An 18,802-nucleotide genomic window follows, 5' to 3' on the forward strand; every position below is an offset into this window, starting at 1 on the left:
AGTATTTTGTACCTAAAAAACAAATTGAATTGTAGTATGGAATGTTTGATTTAACCAGACAAATATAGAGCTATCATGTATGTCCATGCCAGGTAGCTTACATCATTCTCTGCATGGGAGGAAGGTTGGATTTCTCCCTATTTGTCACATTCCTCAGATCGCGACAAAAAGTAAGGAGCCTGTCCTGATGAAAACAAAGTTGGGACTCTGAGTTTGCTAGCATTAGCCAGTAATCCAAAATACTTGATCAAACGCATCCCGCTGGAATGAGTCCAAGGTGACATCAACATGAATACCAGAGTGAATCCGAAACAAAGTACTCTGAATTGAAACACTTTGCTCCCTAGGACAAGGCGTAGGTATTTTCTTGAACAAGTTACTTTAATTTAAAAGTAGGAAACCTTAAGGTTGATGGAGATCATGAAATCGTTCTTCTTTAGGGCCTATCTGATTGTGGTGGGTGTTTCCATGCTGAACCGAGACTGATGGAGAAACTCGTTCAGAGCTGACAGATTTATCACTGGTCTCCAGTTGCCCAAAGATTTTTCAAACAGAAAGAGATGGCTGAATAAGTTGAGAAAGTTGTCTCTGACTTTCCAGCGCCCTTCTGCAGCATAGTTTGCACCTCTGACCGGAGTGCATGGTCTTTTTCTCCTGGTCACTAAAAGGACCAAAAGTAAGGGGAGGGGGAGAGCTGGTGAACAGGAGACAGTATTCGAAACAACACATCTACCGTCCACTGCTCCACTCCACGGAACTGCCACCTCATGTATTTCTTTGACAGACATCCTCATTTACCTTTCCCTTAGTGGCCCTGGTTTTGGTCTCTCCGTTGACAAAAAGGCTGACCAGAATCCAAGGGCCTGCATGACTTCTATGTAGATGTCCAGGGGGTCATCCTTTCTCGCCTACTGCATAAGGGCTGGTCTTGGAGCTTGCCTAGGAGGAGGAAACAGTTCACTACAGGTATTGAAGGAAAGGGGTTGTGGCCTTCTAAAGGCAACTGCTTCATGGAGGAGCGAATCCTGTAGTTCCTCCATTTGTCAGCTGTCAGCTGCACTTGATCCCATGGGAACACAGACAGAACTTTTGGAGACAAATTTCTGAAGTTCGGTACCTACCTCTTCTCGACCTGTCTAACAAAGCTACAGGTGACCACCTAGTGCTTCTTCAGTATCCAGTTGGCCCACTGGTTGGCCACCTGGTGTACTAGAAACTCAAACGCCTTAGTACCCGACTTGGAGAGGCTGGAACTTTAGGCTAGGTAGGCCAAGGTGCCTGACCAGTGGTCTATAGCAGCTTCCATGTTCCCAGCTGTAAATCTGATCTGCTGGGAGGCTAGCTTCTAGATCAACACAGCTGGATTGAGAGGAAGCAGAGAGGGATGAGCTTCCTGTGTCACACAAAAGCGTCTCTACCTCTGAAATGCTGGTGGCAGGATCTTGGAGGATAAACTCACCTTCAAAGAGTCCTTGTGAGCTGACACCTATGAATCAACTTTATCCAAAGCCTCCTTTGCTAGTTGAGATCTAGGGAGTTCCAATCATTGTTTAGATCCCAGGGGAGCCCAGCAAAACCTTGCAAACTTACACCTGCGAATCGACTTTATCCAAAGCCTCCTTTGCAGGCTCAGACCAAGGGAGTTCCAATCACTGTCTAGATCCCTAGGGAGGCTGGTATAACCTATTTATCACAGCCTTTCTGTGCTTCATAGGGGTCCTAAAAGTTTCAACATGGCTGTTTATCTTCCTAATTAATGAAAATACCTTAATAATCGAAGATTCCAGCACCGCTTCTTTGGATTCTATACAGTCTGACCTGGTAGCCTGCGGTGGCCTCCCGACAGAGTCGGCCGAGTCTTTATATCTGGAGAAGCTACTCCTCTCCGGGAAGGAAAAATGAAATATCACCTCTTTGTCATCTCTCTCGTGCGCCGTAATTTGTCAGAGGATACCCGATCTAGGGTAGACACAGGTCTTCCGACCACCCTTCCGTCCTTTGCAGATTGGCTCCTCCGTCTCCAGTGTGAAGAACAAGGGGAAACAGGGTCATTCATCAGCTCCATTCAGGAAGAGCCGGGCATCGCAGTAGATCTCTTAAGACTCGTTTTGACGTCTTTGCTCTCCCTCTTCCTAACTCCCTTTGAAAAGGGAAAGCAAGAATCCGGTGTTATATCAGAGCGACCCTTACTTTTGGGAGACACAGGATCTGAGGGCAATGTCCTGTCTCTGGCAGCTGCCCAGAGCCATCTATGGGTCGACTACAGACATACTTGAATGAGGACAGCCAATAATTGTTCGTAAAAGAGGTGCACTTTGGCAACCTGGAAAATGCATTCCCGAGGGTCTGCAGTCAAGGATGACACTCCCCTCGTAATTTCCTGTGAGGGTCCTATTGGTCCTTGGTCCCAGGATGTAGGTTAACAGGGAAAATTTCCAACTCCGAAGAGCAAAAATCCTGCATCCTTCAATAAATATATCATATTCTAGCTTTTTATCTTTCCCTATTACTGCAGTTTTTCATGTTACAATATTTTCTATGAATTTTACACTAGATTCTCTTTAATTTGAATTGAATAAATAAAAGATGTGGTTACACAATCCTAATCTATAACAATAGTGTACTGATAAAATGTTTTCCCTCTACTTGACTAAAATCTCTATGATATTGAAGCAATAAAGGAGAGCAGAGAAAACATTATCATAGGTTAAACTAGATATAATCCCTCAAAAGAAATAATCTAATTTACCTTGAAATATACATCTGGGACATACTGCTGCGCTGAACTCTCACGTACATAAGCCAACTCAGGGGCATCTTTGGTAGGAATGAGGCATCTATCCCGCACAACAGCTTGGCATTGGTTACTAACTTGATAACCTTCCATGTGAACCTGAAAGAGTGATTTAAACGATATTTTTACACCAAAACTTTGAAATATCAAAGTACATCTCTATTTGCACCATAAACAGTAGAAGATTCCAATTTTTACAAGATCACAATTATCTAAACTATACAAACCTGAGTCCTTTAATAAGAGTATAATTTCAGTGGTCTGGAACTTGGCTGTTAAAATTTATAACAAGGTATTGGGGAATTCCACAGCCCACCCGGTTCACCGAGTAGCCACTTAAGAGCTTCACCTAGCGCTTGCGGGGGTGGATGAGGCAGGAAGTATAAACTTTCTGAATAATCAGGAAAAATACAAATTACTTTAAAAATTATTGTTCTGTTCCTAATTGGAAACAAACCTTCCTACATTAGGGGACTTAACCATAGGTGTGAGGAAGTCCCTGTAACCAAACTGACTGGTTTAAAATCACAGGATATTATACACTCGATCCTTACGAGGAACCTCCTATGATCTGAAAATCAGGTGATTGGGCTAGGTTTCTGTGATAGACAGACAGTCATGGGAGAACCTATATCCCCAAGGGTTATGTTGCATTCAAACATGAGAGCATGTGCAACCAGAGTCATGTGTATGATGTGTCTCGAAGTTCTCACTGTAATTCTCTCTGCAGAGAGAAGATTCGTCCTCTTAGGACGTAATCCCATGCTTTTTGTCAGAAGTGGATCCCTGGAAGAGCAACTGGCAAACTTCTTATGTATTTATGTGGTCGCCAAACTGCATTAAAGGGAATCTCTCTTCTTCGTGTTCTAAGATACAGTACTAGGCTAAGCAATCTACAATGACAATGTCGTAGGGAATGCATTGGGAGGCAAAGGAGGCCACAGGAGCTTCCTTCCTTTATCCGAAGAGGCAAGTTCAAAGTTTGAAGGTGCCTGTAAAGTGAGCCTCTAAGGGGACTGGCCAAAATGGAGGGGCGATTCCTCCGATAATGTGACGGAAGACTCATAAGGAGGAGAAGACTTTGCCTTAGATGACAGAGGGGATTGCAGTATTATTTCACGAGACCTAAGGTTGGCATCTTCCTTGTCTGTATCGTCATCTATAAGTAATATTTCTTCGGGTTCACCACAAGTAGAAGGAATACTTTTGTCTCTAAGGAAAGCAGGGATAGCATATAGCAGACTAACCTTGATAAGCTTTCTTTCTTCTGCCACTGGAATAACGACCACTCCTTATATTCCTCACAAGATGATCTCTAAGGGAAGCAGGTATAGCATATAGCAGACTGACATTGCTTGGCCTTCTTTCTTCTGCCACTGGAAGAATGATCACTCCCTATATTCCTCACAGGGGGATGACTGTAACAGTCATCACATCTACAAGAAAGGCATAACAAATGGGAATCCATGGGAAACTTGCTCTTGAAGACTTCACACCGCTGGCCAGAAACTGTTAGGCAAGACTGCATGCCTACACATGGTTTCTCCATTTAACTCACAGCAATCACAGATAGTCTGATGAAGAAAATTAAATTGCCAAGCTAGGGAAACCAATTGTACGTCTCTATAGCAGAAGTCAAAAGTGGCTACTCATTAGGTCAGGAGGAGGGGCAGACTTCCCTACTATCCGGCAGCAACTACCAACACTTCATTATAAATTCTAGCAACGAAGTTCTAGCTTCACTGGAATCATACTCTCATTAAAGGACAAGGGTTTATATCCATGTGAGAACAAAAAGTTACTAACCTGATTATCTTTATCCCCTGTCACAATGACAGTGACAAATTTTGAGCCGTAAGTACCATCCGGAGAAATTTTACATGGATTTGGATGTAAACTCTGTAAATGTGCGGCTGTGATAACTTCATGAGCAGAAAGGAAATAGGAATCAGCATGACGCAAGTAACGGACTGTCCCTTTACTGGCATCCAGTGGAACTAAATCAGTAAATATCCACCCAACACACTTCAGCCCCAATTGTTTTGCAATCTGAAAAAAATCAAAGTAAACAAATATTAAGATAAACATAGCAACAGCCCTTGTCTAAACTAAATTATGCAGTGCTAAAATAAAAAATGCTCAACTTTTAAATAAAGTCACCTAAATTAATTTACACACTTCCCTTTCCCATTTACATTGTCCTTTCTTAAACTTCAATTACTCTAACAGTGAAGTATAAATAAACTATACAACCACCTTCATGTTTAATGACTGAAATTCACCAAAATCTGGCAGCATAACCCTTGGGGATTCTAGAGAAGTCCACGGTTGGCATCACATGCTTTAAACTAACAAAATTCAAATCCATAAAAATATTTTGAGTGATTTTAACTTCTAATTTTTATCCTTTTTAGCATACTGCACTCAGATAAAGTACTTTGTAAATACTAATCCTCAAAAGGATAACATAAACATTATTAGAATATAAATAATAAAACTAATCCTCAAAAGGATAACATAAACATTATTAGAATATAAATAATAAAACTATGAGAAATACTATATAAATTTGCTAAGCCTATACACAGTCTGTATGTAATACCCCATACAAGTTTTAAACCTCTTTACATCTTAGTGTCATTAAAGAGAGCAAACTAAAACCTGCTTTCTCAGATGTTAATAGTAGAGGATATAATAAAATTTGTGAAATGAAAATTTTATGACAACCTTCTTCACATAATATAACACTACAGGTAGTCCTCATCTTAAGACATATGCGACTTATGATGATTTGACTTTACGACGATTTTTTTCAGGGTGATGTCACAAGTCTATCGAAAATAGTACGCTAAAAGGACAAATATTTCTTTGAAAATAATCAACTTTCTTGTATGAAAATAAACATTTATCTTGGTAAACTATCATTTTCTTTTATTGATAATATAGTATCCCTTATCAGTAGAAAGTACATTATAAAATTTTTTAATATCTGTCGAGTCCATATCATATGTCTGGTGATGTCATATTACCATGAAAAAGCAACCCGGCAATGCAGTGGTATTAGTATTAGTATTCCCATTATCGAAATATCAAGTAACGATAAAGTATTTTTATTGGTCTATATTAGTTGTCATGAGTACCAAGTAGCGTAAATTTGACTCTTACGCTAATAGATCGATATTTACCTAAAGAAAGTACTGTACACTAATAGGATAAATATTTTCTTAAAAATAATATATTTCCTTTTACATTAGGAAAATGAAATACTTTTTGCTTAGTTTTTATTTTCAGTCATTTTTGGCAAGAAAAAAGATAATGGATTTACATATTTTGTAAGTCATTCTTTATAGAGTTAACATCACGTGTATTGTGACATCAAATTTCGGGCGGAAGCGCGCTGGCAAACCGAATGATTTCCTTTTGGCATGCTACAAAGAGAGAGAGAGGGGGGGGGGGAACTGTATGGAAAATGTGATACCCTGTAAGATATTGGCGCTGATGTAATATTCATTATAAAGAGATTTCAAATGTTAAGAAAATTATACAACTTAGTGTTATCCATACTGTATGCACCATACACAGAAGTAATTGTTAATTATTGAAATGCTCAAGAAATTGAAAAATAAAATATTAACATGCTTTCATAAACTGCAATTAAACACAATAATGCCTAATGAAATATGAAGGCTTAAAAATTAAATACTACATGAAGCTTTAAAAATGAACTACCCGTATGCTATTGCAAGAGCGAGCGCACACACACACATGCTCAGAGAAAGAGCTAGAACAATTTCGCATGATAACTAATAATAATGGCTAATACAATCTGTATGGAAACTGTGATTTGCTATAACATATTGGAGCTGATGTAATATTCATCATGAAGATATTTTGAATAAGTTAAGAAATTATATAAAAAAATGTCATTCGTATATACGCCATCTTTTGATACAGTAGCTAGCGGGACTTTCAGATCTGCTGATCAATAACCAAAAGATAAGCAAAATATTAAGTAATTCGTGACTGGTAAAATGCTTCCAAAATTAAAAAATAAGATACAAAAATGCATTAAAAGAGCATATGATATCCTATGAAACAAGAAAATGAAATAATGATAAACATTAAGAAAATATTGATAAAATATGATCAAAATGATTGCCGAATCAAGGCGCATCATAATAAATCTGCGGAAACTTCACTTTTTTAATTCGACATACATCGAAATCGGTCCCTATTTCAGTTCTAAGTCGACGACTACCTGTATTTAGTTACCGTGCACGGGGTTAGACGTGATAGCACCTATCAATGGCTACTATATCTACTCTCTGTAAACGGTATCATATATAGGGGGCTTTGCAGTAACCTTAGGTAGAAGCTACAATGGCTTTCTACCTTCTAGTTTTCATCTGTTCGTTTTAACATTTCCTGACTTAACTGTTCAACTTTCGATTTTATCTTGTTCCAGTTCCCCTTTCACACTAAAAAAGGTAAGGACTATGATGAGTACCAAAAACTGATTTGGTCACATAAAACTAATTTACAATATAATAATGATGGAAAGATACAATACTGTACAATGTTTGGCAATTTTATATCCTTCCATTACATCTACGCTTAACCACTTCACTACGGGGCAGGGGATACGCTATTAAAGCTATATACGAGATTTGTCACCATGGGATATACATGCTTCCTTACTCTATAACAACATACATTTTCATGTTTTTGTTTTACAGTGAACCCTCGCTACTTCGCGGTTCGACAATCGCGGATTCACCACTTCGCGGGGTTTTCCCATAACCCATATATATATACATATCGCGGATTTTCCGGAAAATTCGAAAATACCGCGAAATCTGAAGATAACCAAATACGATATTTTGTTACCTGTAATTCCATTAATACTGTAATTAGTAATATCTGCTCTTACTGATTGTTCATTGCATTACATATGATATATAATTCAGCACAGAAAGAAATAAAACACGAAAAGAGAATGTGATCATACGATAATTCAGTACGTAGTAAAATTAAATCGAACATGAAACGCAAATCAGATGCAGTCATACCATATTAGAATGGTGTGTACTGTAATGGATGTGCTTCTTTTCCATGAATCTTTTGTATGTATACGTACGTAGTACAGTACTGCATCCAATAATATTCTTTGTTGCAAAAATCACATTTCGAATAAGTACTGTAAGCGTACGAGAGAGAGAGAGAGAGAGAGAGAGAGAGAGAGAGAGAGAGAGAGAGCGTAAAATAGCGTACGTACGTAAATTTTTATTATTATTGTTATTATTATTATTATTGTTGTTGTTGTTAATAAAATTATTATTGTTATTATTATTAATCATTATTATTATTATTATTACTGTACAGTATTATTATCATTATTTATTATTATTACGGTATTGTACTTAATCTACGTACGTTCAGTGTGCGCGGGACATCTTCTATGAGTAACCAACGCACCATAGTACTGTATAAGACGGGTTGTGATTGGTTCAAGCGCTGATAGATGACGAATCAAAACTCAAGTTTTGTTATCTAGCCTGTGATTGGTGTTTTGCCCGCATCTTCTACCCGCAGCATCAAAGTTCTCGCGGGACTGCATCGTTCACTTTCTCTTTCCGCGTATTGCTGAGTAGACGTTCTTAAGTTTGTGAAGTTGAATCTGTGCTGTGTGCGACTGTTTTAAGTTGAACTTTCTGTTAAACCCTACTGTACAATGCCTCCCAAGCCTTCTGCTTCTACTAAGGCTGGTAGTGAGCCTAAACAGCACCGAAAAATGATGATTGCTGAGAAGGTGACGCTTCTCGATACTATGTTAAAAGACAGTAGAAGTTACGCGGCCGCAGACCTCGAAGACCTGACGAAATCGGGCAGTGAAGACAGTGAAACACAGGAAGAGTTCCAAGAAAATGTCGAAGAAACGGTCTTAACATTAGAACGGCTTGCCAAGCTCTGCAAGCTTGCGAATGAGGTGAAAGAAATGTCGCAAGAGTGGGACGAGGATATGGTTCGTTCTGTACAATTCTGCACCAAGATCGATGAACACATGGCTCCCTACAGGATGCTCTTGCGAAAGAAGAAGCAGCGGCAGCAACTTCCGATCACAATGCCCTCAGAAGAAATTGAAGAAGTGTCTCAGGAAGAAGTTGAAGAGGTGTCCCAGGAAAAGACACCTCCGTCTGAAGAGACGTAAAATACTATTATTGGCTGCACAGTAGAACACATCATCAGCTTCATCATCATCATTTCTACTGTGCAGCAAATTCATCGCCATCATCATTCAAGTTTTTCTTGAACTTCTTTCGTGGTGAGTACAGTAACAATCTTTATTTTTTACTTAAACATTTTACTGTAATATTTGTGTCTGTTTTATAGTTTAGTACTGTATGCATTAAGTTAAAGGGAAGGTTTTAAAAGCCTATCATATTTTTTTTGTTTAAAATTTACATTTACGTACGTAAAACAATCTCTCTCTCTCTCTCTCTCTCTCTCTCTCTCTCTCTCTCTCTCTCGTAAATTGTTTTCCTGCTTTGCTACGTACAGTATGTACTGTATGATTTTATATAGATACGGTAAATAATATTTGTAATAACATATTTTGTAAATGCTTTTACTGTAAATATCATTATTTATCACTTTCATCATGCGCGTTAAATGCCTTCTTTGTTCTGAGCGTGGTTGTTTACTGAGCGTACTTTATGACGCCGTCGTTTCAGGTGGCGTCATAAAGAAAAACATTTCATTTGGAAGTCCTAAGGAAAATTAAGTAAAACATTGGTAATAACAAAATCAACATACTGTATACTGTACATCAATATAATCGATGCAAAAACTAACCTATACATATATGTGTACAGTACACTAAATGAGTTTGTTTCTTCATTATGATCAGAGATAAACGTAAACAAAACATTGGTTGCCATTTTTTATCGTGCTTTTTAGGTGTTTAGGAAACGCATGATATAAAATCGCCTTTAATATTTGTGCCTGTTTTAGTTTAGGGTACTGTAGTACATGCATTAAGTGTTCTGTACATTAAAGGGTAGTTTGTTAACAGTACTACGTACAAGGGAAGGTTTTAAAAGTCCGAATATACATGTTAAATAAATAGGTAAATATGGTGTCAATACTTCGCGGATTTTCACCTATCGCGCCCGCGTCTGGAACCTATCTACCGCGATAAACGAGGGTTCACTGTACTGTTGATTACAGAATAATTTTTTCAAAAGTTTGCTTTATTTTCTATTGTATTTCACTCTCATCATTATCTCCTCCTACGACTATTGACACAAAGGGACTCGGTTAAAATTCCCCAGTCGTTTCAATAAAAAATTACAAACTTTTTTTTTATTACCTTTGGTTGTGATCAGCTGAACTCAAGGTCCCACTACCATATAGAGACCGCACATACGAATAACAATGCGTATCATTTACATAATTTCATAACTTATTCAAAGTATCTTTACGATGAATATTACAACAGCACCAATACTGTAGGTTATAGGATAACGCAGTTTCCATACAGTTCATTTATAGCCCTTATTATTAGTTATCATACGGATAAGTTCTCTCTCTACTCTCTGTGCGTGTCTGTGTGTGTGTTTATGGGTAGTTCATTTTAAAGCTTCATAGAGTACTTAATTTCTAGTTCATTTTTAATTCATCATATTTCTCTATACATTATTGTGCTTGTGATTCATTATAGGATGTCTATATTCTAATTTTTAATTTTGGAATCATTTCAATAATCAACAATTACTTTCATTTTACTTTTGATACTCATCAGCTGATCTCTAGATCACACTACTGTATTGCGATAATGTGCACATACAAATAGCAAGAAGTATCATTTACATAATTTCTTAACTTATTCAAAATATCTTCATAATCAATAATACAATCAGCATCAATATGTTACAGGATATAGTTTTCATTCAGTTTGTTAATAGCCATTATTATTAGTTACTCAATCTTTTGATGGTGGGAATAATTAGATTACTCGGTAACAAATTGACAGGAAATCCCTCAATTTGCCGCTCGCCTTCCGCCAGAAATATGACATCACCAGACATGTGCTCTGTGATATAAACTCGACAAAGAATGCCTTGCCATTATGTAAAACCATTCTCTGTTTTTCTTGCAAGAAAAAATACTTACCCAGAAAAAGTACAATATTTTTATAATGTAAAAGGAAATATAATACTTTAAGAAAATATTATTCCTATAAGTGTACAGTACTTTCATCAAATAAATATCAATCTACAATACTATCAGATGAAAAGATGAAACAAAGAAAATGAAAATTGTGAAAAATACGATATTCTGTCCTAGTTGTAGTCAAATTTACGCTATGTATTATTAATGCCAATCGATACAGACCCCTGAAATACTTTGTATCGTTACTCGATATTTCGATTATGGGAATGCTAGTATTAATCGATAGCCTATTTAAAGGAAATCACTCAATTTGCCAGCTCGTTTTCGGCGGCTTCACCAGAAATATGACGTCACCAGACATATGATACGGTATGAACTTGACAGATATTCAAACTTTTCTTATATTTGTTAATGGATACTGCACATTAACAATAATAGTAGAAAAGAAAATACTAACTTAACAATATAAATTAATTCATTTTTATATAAGAAAATATTTTAATTCTTAGGAAATAGTTCTCCTATTAGTGACTATTTCCGACAAATGACATCATCACAAAGGGAAAAAACTGGTCGTAAAGTCAAAGTTGTAGTCGACGACTACCTCTATACTGCTGTTACACTGAATCTATAATGATAATCCTTTTCAAAATACTAAAAAAAGACAAATATCAATATCTTACCTCATCAACAATTTCCTTTTTTGGGTCTGGTAATAGTTTGACATGATCTCTCGAACTTTCTTGTGGTGGTTCATAGACTGCCGATACAGTGGCTTTTATTCCAAGAGGGACATCCATATGAGGTTCATATCGACCATAAAGAAAACCAAGTCGCTGGTGCCCAGTAAGCCTCCAATAGTTGAGGAATCTTTCAACTAAGTTACGATTTTCAAACATCACATTATCAACATGTCTATAAGATTGACGATTTAATGTGATAGCAGATGGCTGACATTTGGAACAGATTCCTTTAGGCCACGGTGGATGGTCTTTACAGCCACTTTTTATCTTACAGTCGACATTTTCTAAGGAAATAAATTTACCCTACAAAAAAAATATTTAAAATTAGACATGGAATTAACTAACCTAAAAGAAATTTGAGACTTAAAATTAATTAATCTATAAAACTATTGTAAACAAATAAGTTACATTGTGTTAATATTAAGCAATATGAAAGCTACAAATAAAATATAAGCAAAACTTCATTTATGAGAATCCAAAAAATCCATCATATAGTTAAGTAAAATACAGTACTTCTGTTGGCAGCAATAAGTAAATGTGAATAAGCAGCCGGTAAAAAATTGAAATTGTACTAGAATATGGTTAAACATTATTCTATTAGCTTATAATAGTTTTTAAATTGCACAAAAATGATTTGTCTCATGAAAACCAATCTCTGATATATAGCCCTCATTTGTGGTCCCCAAACTGCTAAGAAACTGCAGTCTCTTGGCTAAGAGACAAAAAAAGGTCAATAGACATCTTACTTGTCTAATGGATCATAGGTTTCCATCAGTCAATTGTCTCACTTTTGTCTGCAACTCTGTATATAACTCGGCCACTTTTTATCTTGTCTAGATTAATTACGGATATTAAACTACAGTATAATTAATTTTCAACAGACTCCTTTACTCCCCTTCAATTTCCCTTCCTTTCATCATAATGGGAAGTAAACTCAAGAGAACTCATGGCAATACAGCTTCTAATGGTATCTACGGGGCTTCCAAAGCTATTTGGAATTGTTGTTAATGTGAACTAGAGTAAATGGTCATTGTTCATTTCTTTGGCTAGAGATAGTTAAAAGTGTTTCTCACCTAGTTTTTCATATATTTAGCAACATATTTTTTGGTGTTTTCCTTTAAATAATTAGGTAAAAAGTGGTTAGGTGGTCTAACTTATTTTCCGAGGTTAGTCTTTAAATTTCATTAACTATAGACAAGAGGAGATACAGTCTACCTTCCTCATTCATATGTTAAAAATTACGCACAGCTCAAACTCCTAGGCAAAAATTTAAAATTCTTGCCTAATAACTACCAAACATCTTAAACTGTGTGTCTTGAGTGTATTGGACACTGTATATAAAGGAAATCCCACTCAATTAGTGAATAGAGCATAGTCTCTAAACGTATTTAGAGATATTCAACTAATGATGCAAAGTTCATGAGCTTCATCAGGTGCTATCTCTTGTGGAGAGAAGCAAACATGACAAATTCGGAGATAATTTGTATTTTTCCTAACCATACAAACCTTAGCTATTTACATGGGGTATTACTTTTGGCGTAGCTGAAATGACGAGCCATTAGATTTTTAACGAGGGTTAACTACCCACTCGCTAGCTAGCGAGGGGGTAGGGGAGAGGTAGCTAGCTACCCCCTCCCCCCTCACACACCGGTGATTCACTTCGCTTGGAGGTAGGACTTGCCTTGGTGGACAGGGCTGGTGGGCAAATGTGTAAATAGCTAAGGTTTGTATGGTTAGGAAAAATACAAATTATCTCCCAATTTGTCATTTGTTCCGTAACCGAAACACAAATCACGCTATTTACATGGGGTGACTTACCCCTTAGGAAGGGTGGAAAGTCCCAGCCATACTGGCTTTGGCTTTACCCGGGGGCTCAGAATCAGAGTGAGCAGCACTCGAGAAAAAGTGTCCCTGCACCTCGCAAGTTCCTTGCTCCGCAAGGAACGTGCGGCCTACATAAGCTCGTGTGTGGAGGGATGAAGTGCGACTTGTCCTAGGAAGTTGACCTGAAGTCCCTTAGATGGAATTCTAGGCTAGGACGTTCCCAATACCACCTCGTCAGGGTATGGGGGACGCGACAGTATTATCTTAATACTAGGAACACAAGGAAGCATGGTTTACCTGCAGAGGTTTGAGGTCAGCTATGCAGAGAACCCAGGATGCTGCTTTCCCCAAGAGAGGGGAGGATGAAGAAAGAAGTAAGGGCCAGACATACTTCTTTCATTCATGCAGTCTAAAACCGGGTAACAATCCCCTCAACCTTCTGCTACCTGTCCATTAAGGAGCCTGAGGTTTAGACCAGCTGTTGTGTAGCCACCACAGGGCTGATAGAAAATGTATCGAAGCTCCTGTGGGTCACGTCCTGCAGGTAGTGGGCTGTGAAAGTCGTTTGATGCTTCCAGACTCCAACTTGTAGCACCTGCGTCACAGAGTAGTTACTCTTGAAGGCCAGAGACGTTGCGATGCCTCTGGCGTCGTGTGCCCTAAGGCGATGTGACGGAGGAGGGTCTGGATTCAGGACGTGATGGATGACCCTTCGAATCCAGGCTGAAAAGGTATTCTTGGTGACCCTCCTCTCCGTCCTTCCTGTGCTCCCAAACAGGGCTTGCATGTGAGGAAGAACTCCAGCTGTTCTTAAGATAACACTTCCGACTCCTTACTGGGCATAGTAGGAGATGGTCTGGGTCATCTGTTACAGAATAGACTCGAAATCCTGAAGGAGTCGAAGCGAGGGTCTGGGCTCCAAGATTTTGAGACTAGTGACCAACTCAGGGACGAACCTGAACGTTACCTCCCCCTCTCCTCTTGAATGGGCGACGACGTACGAGAGACAATAAAGTTCGCTGCCACGCTTGGCCGAGGCCAGAGCAAGCAGGAGCACCGTCTTACAAGTCAGGTGACGATCAGAAGCCTGGCGTAATGGTTCACAAGGAGGTCTCTTGAGAGCCCTAAGAACCCGAACCATGTTCCATGGAGGAGGTCTCACTTCCGACTGGGGGCAGGTAAGTTCGTAGTTTCGTATGAGTGAAGAAAGAACCAGCGAGGAGGAAATGTGTATTCCTTTCAGCCCGAAGGCCAGGCTTAAGGCTGAGCGATAGGCTTTCATCGCCGAGAGCGAAAGGAACATTCCCTCCCGCAGGTATACAATAATTCCGCTATTGCTGGAATAGTGGCATCAAGGGGAGAGATACCTCTCCCACGACACCAACCACAGAAGACACTCCACTTCGCCTGGTAGACCCCTGCGGATGACTTTCGCAGGTGTCGAGACATCCGATCTGCAACTTGTTGCGGAACGCCTCTTTCTGTGAGGGAATGCTGGATAGTCTCCAGGCGTGAAGCCAAAGCGATGTTACGGCTCTGTGGCAGATGTTACAGTGTGGTTGCTTGAGTAGCTCGTGTCGTGGGGGAAGCTCTCTCGGGAGTTCCGTCAGGGGATGCAGAAGGTCCGGGAACCACTCTGCATGATGCCGTAGCGGAGCTATCAGAGTCATCGACAGGTTGACCGATAGTCTGGTCTTGTTGAGCAGTCTTTTCACCAGACAGAACGGTGGGAAGGCGTAGACGTCGATGTTGTCCCCCTCTTGCCAGAGTGCTTTGGGGTCCAGGACTGGGGAGTAGTACAGCGGCAGCTTAAAGTTCAAGGCTGTCGTGAACAGGACCACAAAGTCAGGACTTTGTTGGCTACTAAGGGTCTCCAAGACCACTCGGTACTCACTATCTGCGAGGCTCTGCTCAGACTGTCGGAGAGCACATTCTTTTGCCTGGAATGAAGCGAGCCGATAGTGGTATTAAGTGGAAACAGTTCATCTCAGTATCTCTACTGCAAGATGGGAAAGCTGTTATGAATAGGTACCTCTCTGCTTGTTGAAATAATCCACTACCGTGGTGTTGTCGCTCACGGAGTCACCCGCCAGGGTTGTTGGAACTGTTGAAGGGCTAGATATACAGCCTTCATTCCTAGCAGATTGATGTGGAGGTACCTTTCTGATTCTGACCACAGGCCTGAGATCCTTTGGTTCAGAATGTGCCCCCCCCCCCCTCACCTTCTTTTGACGCGTCCGAGAACAGCATCAAATGCGGGGGAAGACGCGAAGATCCACTCCCTTTCAAAGGTTCCCGTAGGACAACCACTAGTGCGGGTCCATTCATTCCGCAGGTCCCAAGGGACCTTGGTTCCACCGGGACTTGAGCCGCCGTTGCCGGGATCTCATCCTGAGGCGGCCGTTTGGGTCTAGACGGGTCAGGGAGGAAAAGGTGACCTAGGAGACTTAACCAAGATTGGGCTGGAAGCTCTCCTCGTCTGAGGAAAGGTTCTGCGCCTCTCCTCAGCCTTGCTATCCTGTCGACTGATGGGAAGGCTTTGTGGAGATTGGTGTCTAATATCATGCCTAAATATCCCAGATGTTGGGATGGAAGCAGAGAAGACTTCTCGAGATTTACCATGATCCCTAGATCTTGGCAAAGTCCCAGAGGCTTGCCTCGGTGTCGAAGAAGGGTCGATTCCGAGACTGCCGGGGTTAGCCAGTCATCCAGATAGCGAAGGGGACGGATGCCGATCCTGTGTGGCCACGAAGATATCAGGGTGAACATTCTGGTGAACACCTGCGTTGCTGTGGAGAGATCGAAACACAGCACCTTGAACTGGTAGCCCTTGTTGTCTAGGCTGCATTTCAAGTACTTTCTGGAAGACGGATAGATTGGGATCTGGAAGTACGCGTCCTTCAGATCCAGTGTGCACCTGAAGACTTGTGGTCTCACTGCAAGTCTGAACGACTCTGCTGTTCCACGCTGAACGAAGTTTGTTCGACAAACTTGTTCAGAGCTGATGATGGGTCGCCAGCCTTCAGATGCCTTCTTTACTAGAAAAAGTCAACTGAAGAAGCCGGGGGGAGCTGTCGACGACCTTATGGAGAGCATCTTTCTAGAGCATGGTCTCGAATTCTGCCCGAAGGGCTAGCCCCTTTGCCGATCCCATGGCATGGGGGCTCAGCGACACTGGATTTGCTGTCAGGGGAGGTAGAGATGTTATGAACGGGACGCGATATCCTTGGCTGATCACGGAGATCGTGCAGGAATCGGCCGCGAGTTGCTGCCACCTGAACGCGCAACTTTAGGCATCCCCCCCCTGGGGGGCAGAGAGGTTGCCAATTCTAGCGTTTGTGGCCTCGGCCGCTCCCTCTAGGATTATTGCCTCCCCAGGAGGACTTCCCGTCCTTCTTTTCCCTGACAGGAGGGGGCTGCTGTTTAGACACCTTTGTCTTTGCCGCCGGAGCCGGTTCCGATGTCCTAGGCCGACGAGGCTGTTGTTGTTGAGGCGCTGGAGGCTTGTAGGGTCCGGATGTAAGTGCCTTTGGAGGGGCGATTCGAGATTCGATTTCCTCTACCTCTCAGCTGTCCGTCCCACGTCCTTGGGCTCAAACAAGCTCTTTCCAAGGATGGAAGAGTGTCTGAGCTTGCCGATATCCACGGTTGGAACTTTCGAGAAGAACCTCTCGGTCAGTGCATCTCAATGCTTCAACATCGAGTTTGCCCACAAGTTCGAAACTTGGTGAGCCGGAAATCGATGGTGCTCGTGCCCGAGAGGAGGAAAGTTCCATGGTCTTCCTGGTGCTCTCCTTGGACAAGTCCTCGGATAACAACAGGATGCCCAGAGATCCAAGCCAGACGACCAGCCACGAAGTGGCCTGCATGGCACACTTTGCGGCCTTCACCTGGCTCAAGATCTCCGAAGCCGAGAAAGTCCCCTGCCGGGCGGAGAGTTTCTCGAGAGAAATTCCCCTGGAAGCCCTTCCACGGAATGGTGGAGAGGCAGAGCTAAACCAGGCTTCTCCATAATCTTGAAGTACCTCCTCTGCTGACGGCTGACAGACGCAGTGTCAGCGACCCCGCTGGAGGGAAGGGGATCAGGTGATCCTGAGGAGTAGAGATGATGGGGCTTGCCTGAAAAGGAGAAGAATGTTGCAAAGACCTTTCTGAAGTTTCTTCCTGCTCCTGCACATGCGCTGCTCTGCGTCTACGGGTGGAGATCGTGACGACAATGATCTGGAAGTACGCGCTCCATTAGACTCGCCAGGTTGCCTGTGCTGCGAAACCCGACAGGAATCGCGGACGAAATCGTGCTGGCGCTCTCGCGATGGAAAATCGTTGGTTCGCGAGCTGGCGAACATGGGTGAGCATGTGCGCGGGCGCGCGGTAGTAAGGGCGAGTGCAGGCGGCCGGGAGACCGATGGCGCGTCTTGGCGAGCGATAGCTCGTAGGCGGGCGAAGGAGCGATGGCGCGTTGGCGAGCGATGGCGCATTGGCGAGCAATGGCGCGTTGGCGACCGATGGCGCATTGGCGAGCAATGGCGCGTTGGCGAGCGATGGCGCGTTGGCGAGCGATGGCGCGTTGGCGAGCGATGGTGAGTTGGCGAGCGATGGCGCGTTGGCGAGCGATGGCGCGTAGCGACCGATCGCGTACAGGAAAGTTAACGCGTGGGCGCGTAGGAGACCTACGACGATTGAAGCGTGGGAGCGTTGGTGCGTTGAAAAACGCTTGCGCGCAGGCGAAGAATTCCGCGGGCGCTTAAGAGATCGCTGGCGCGCAAGGAGAGCCCTGGGGTGCCTATGAGTGCCCATGCGATAGCTTAGGCGCCACCTGGGCGGCGTGCTGTGATGTGGAAGGGTGCTGGCGCGTTGGCGAGCGCGTGAGCGCTGGAACTGGAACTGTGCGTGGGCGCGCTTCGCGCGAAACTCCAGAAGGGCGCTGCGAGTCCAGAGGAACCTGTGAGCGCCTGTGCGCTAGCGTAGTAACCTCTTGAACTGCGCACGACGAGGCAGGAACCGGGGAGATCGTAGGCGCGTAGTTGCGCGGCCAGAAGAAATCAGCGAGGGTGCAGAACCAGAGATCGTCGGCGAGGAGGCGAAGGCATAATCTCCTTGCCTGCGCCCAGATCCGGAGATCGTGGGCGTGTGGGCGAACGTTGGCATGCATTGCGCACATCAGGAAAGGGCGCGCAGATGTGCGCTGGCGACGAACGTGGGAGTTCAGCGAAGAAATAATCTCCCTGCCTGCGCCCAGATCTGGATATCGCGGGCGCGAGGGCTAACG

General features: G+C 42.1%; 1 protein-coding gene across 1 annotated transcript in view; it reads right to left on the bottom strand.

Moving 5' to 3' along the window:
• The window catches only part of Npl4 (nuclear protein localization 4), a 138,196-nt gene that overhangs the window by 24,161 nt on the left and 95,233 nt on the right, over positions 1-18,802 (bottom strand). The window contains exons 5-7 of the mRNA XM_068376870.1: positions 11,650-12,012; positions 4,601-4,843; positions 2,750-2,893 (exon numbers count right to left, since the gene is read on the bottom strand). Of these exons, the coding sequence (XP_068232971.1) occupies positions 2,750-2,893; positions 4,601-4,843; positions 11,650-12,012 (750 nt within the window). The remainder of the gene's footprint in view (positions 1-2,749; positions 2,894-4,600; positions 4,844-11,649; positions 12,013-18,802) is intronic.

The sequence above is a fragment of the Palaemon carinicauda genome, chromosome 7, assembly GCF_036898095.1.
Source record: "Palaemon carinicauda isolate YSFRI2023 chromosome 7, ASM3689809v2, whole genome shotgun sequence".
In the NCBI taxonomy this organism is placed as follows: Eukaryota; Metazoa; Arthropoda; class Malacostraca; order Decapoda; family Palaemonidae; genus Palaemon; species Palaemon carinicauda.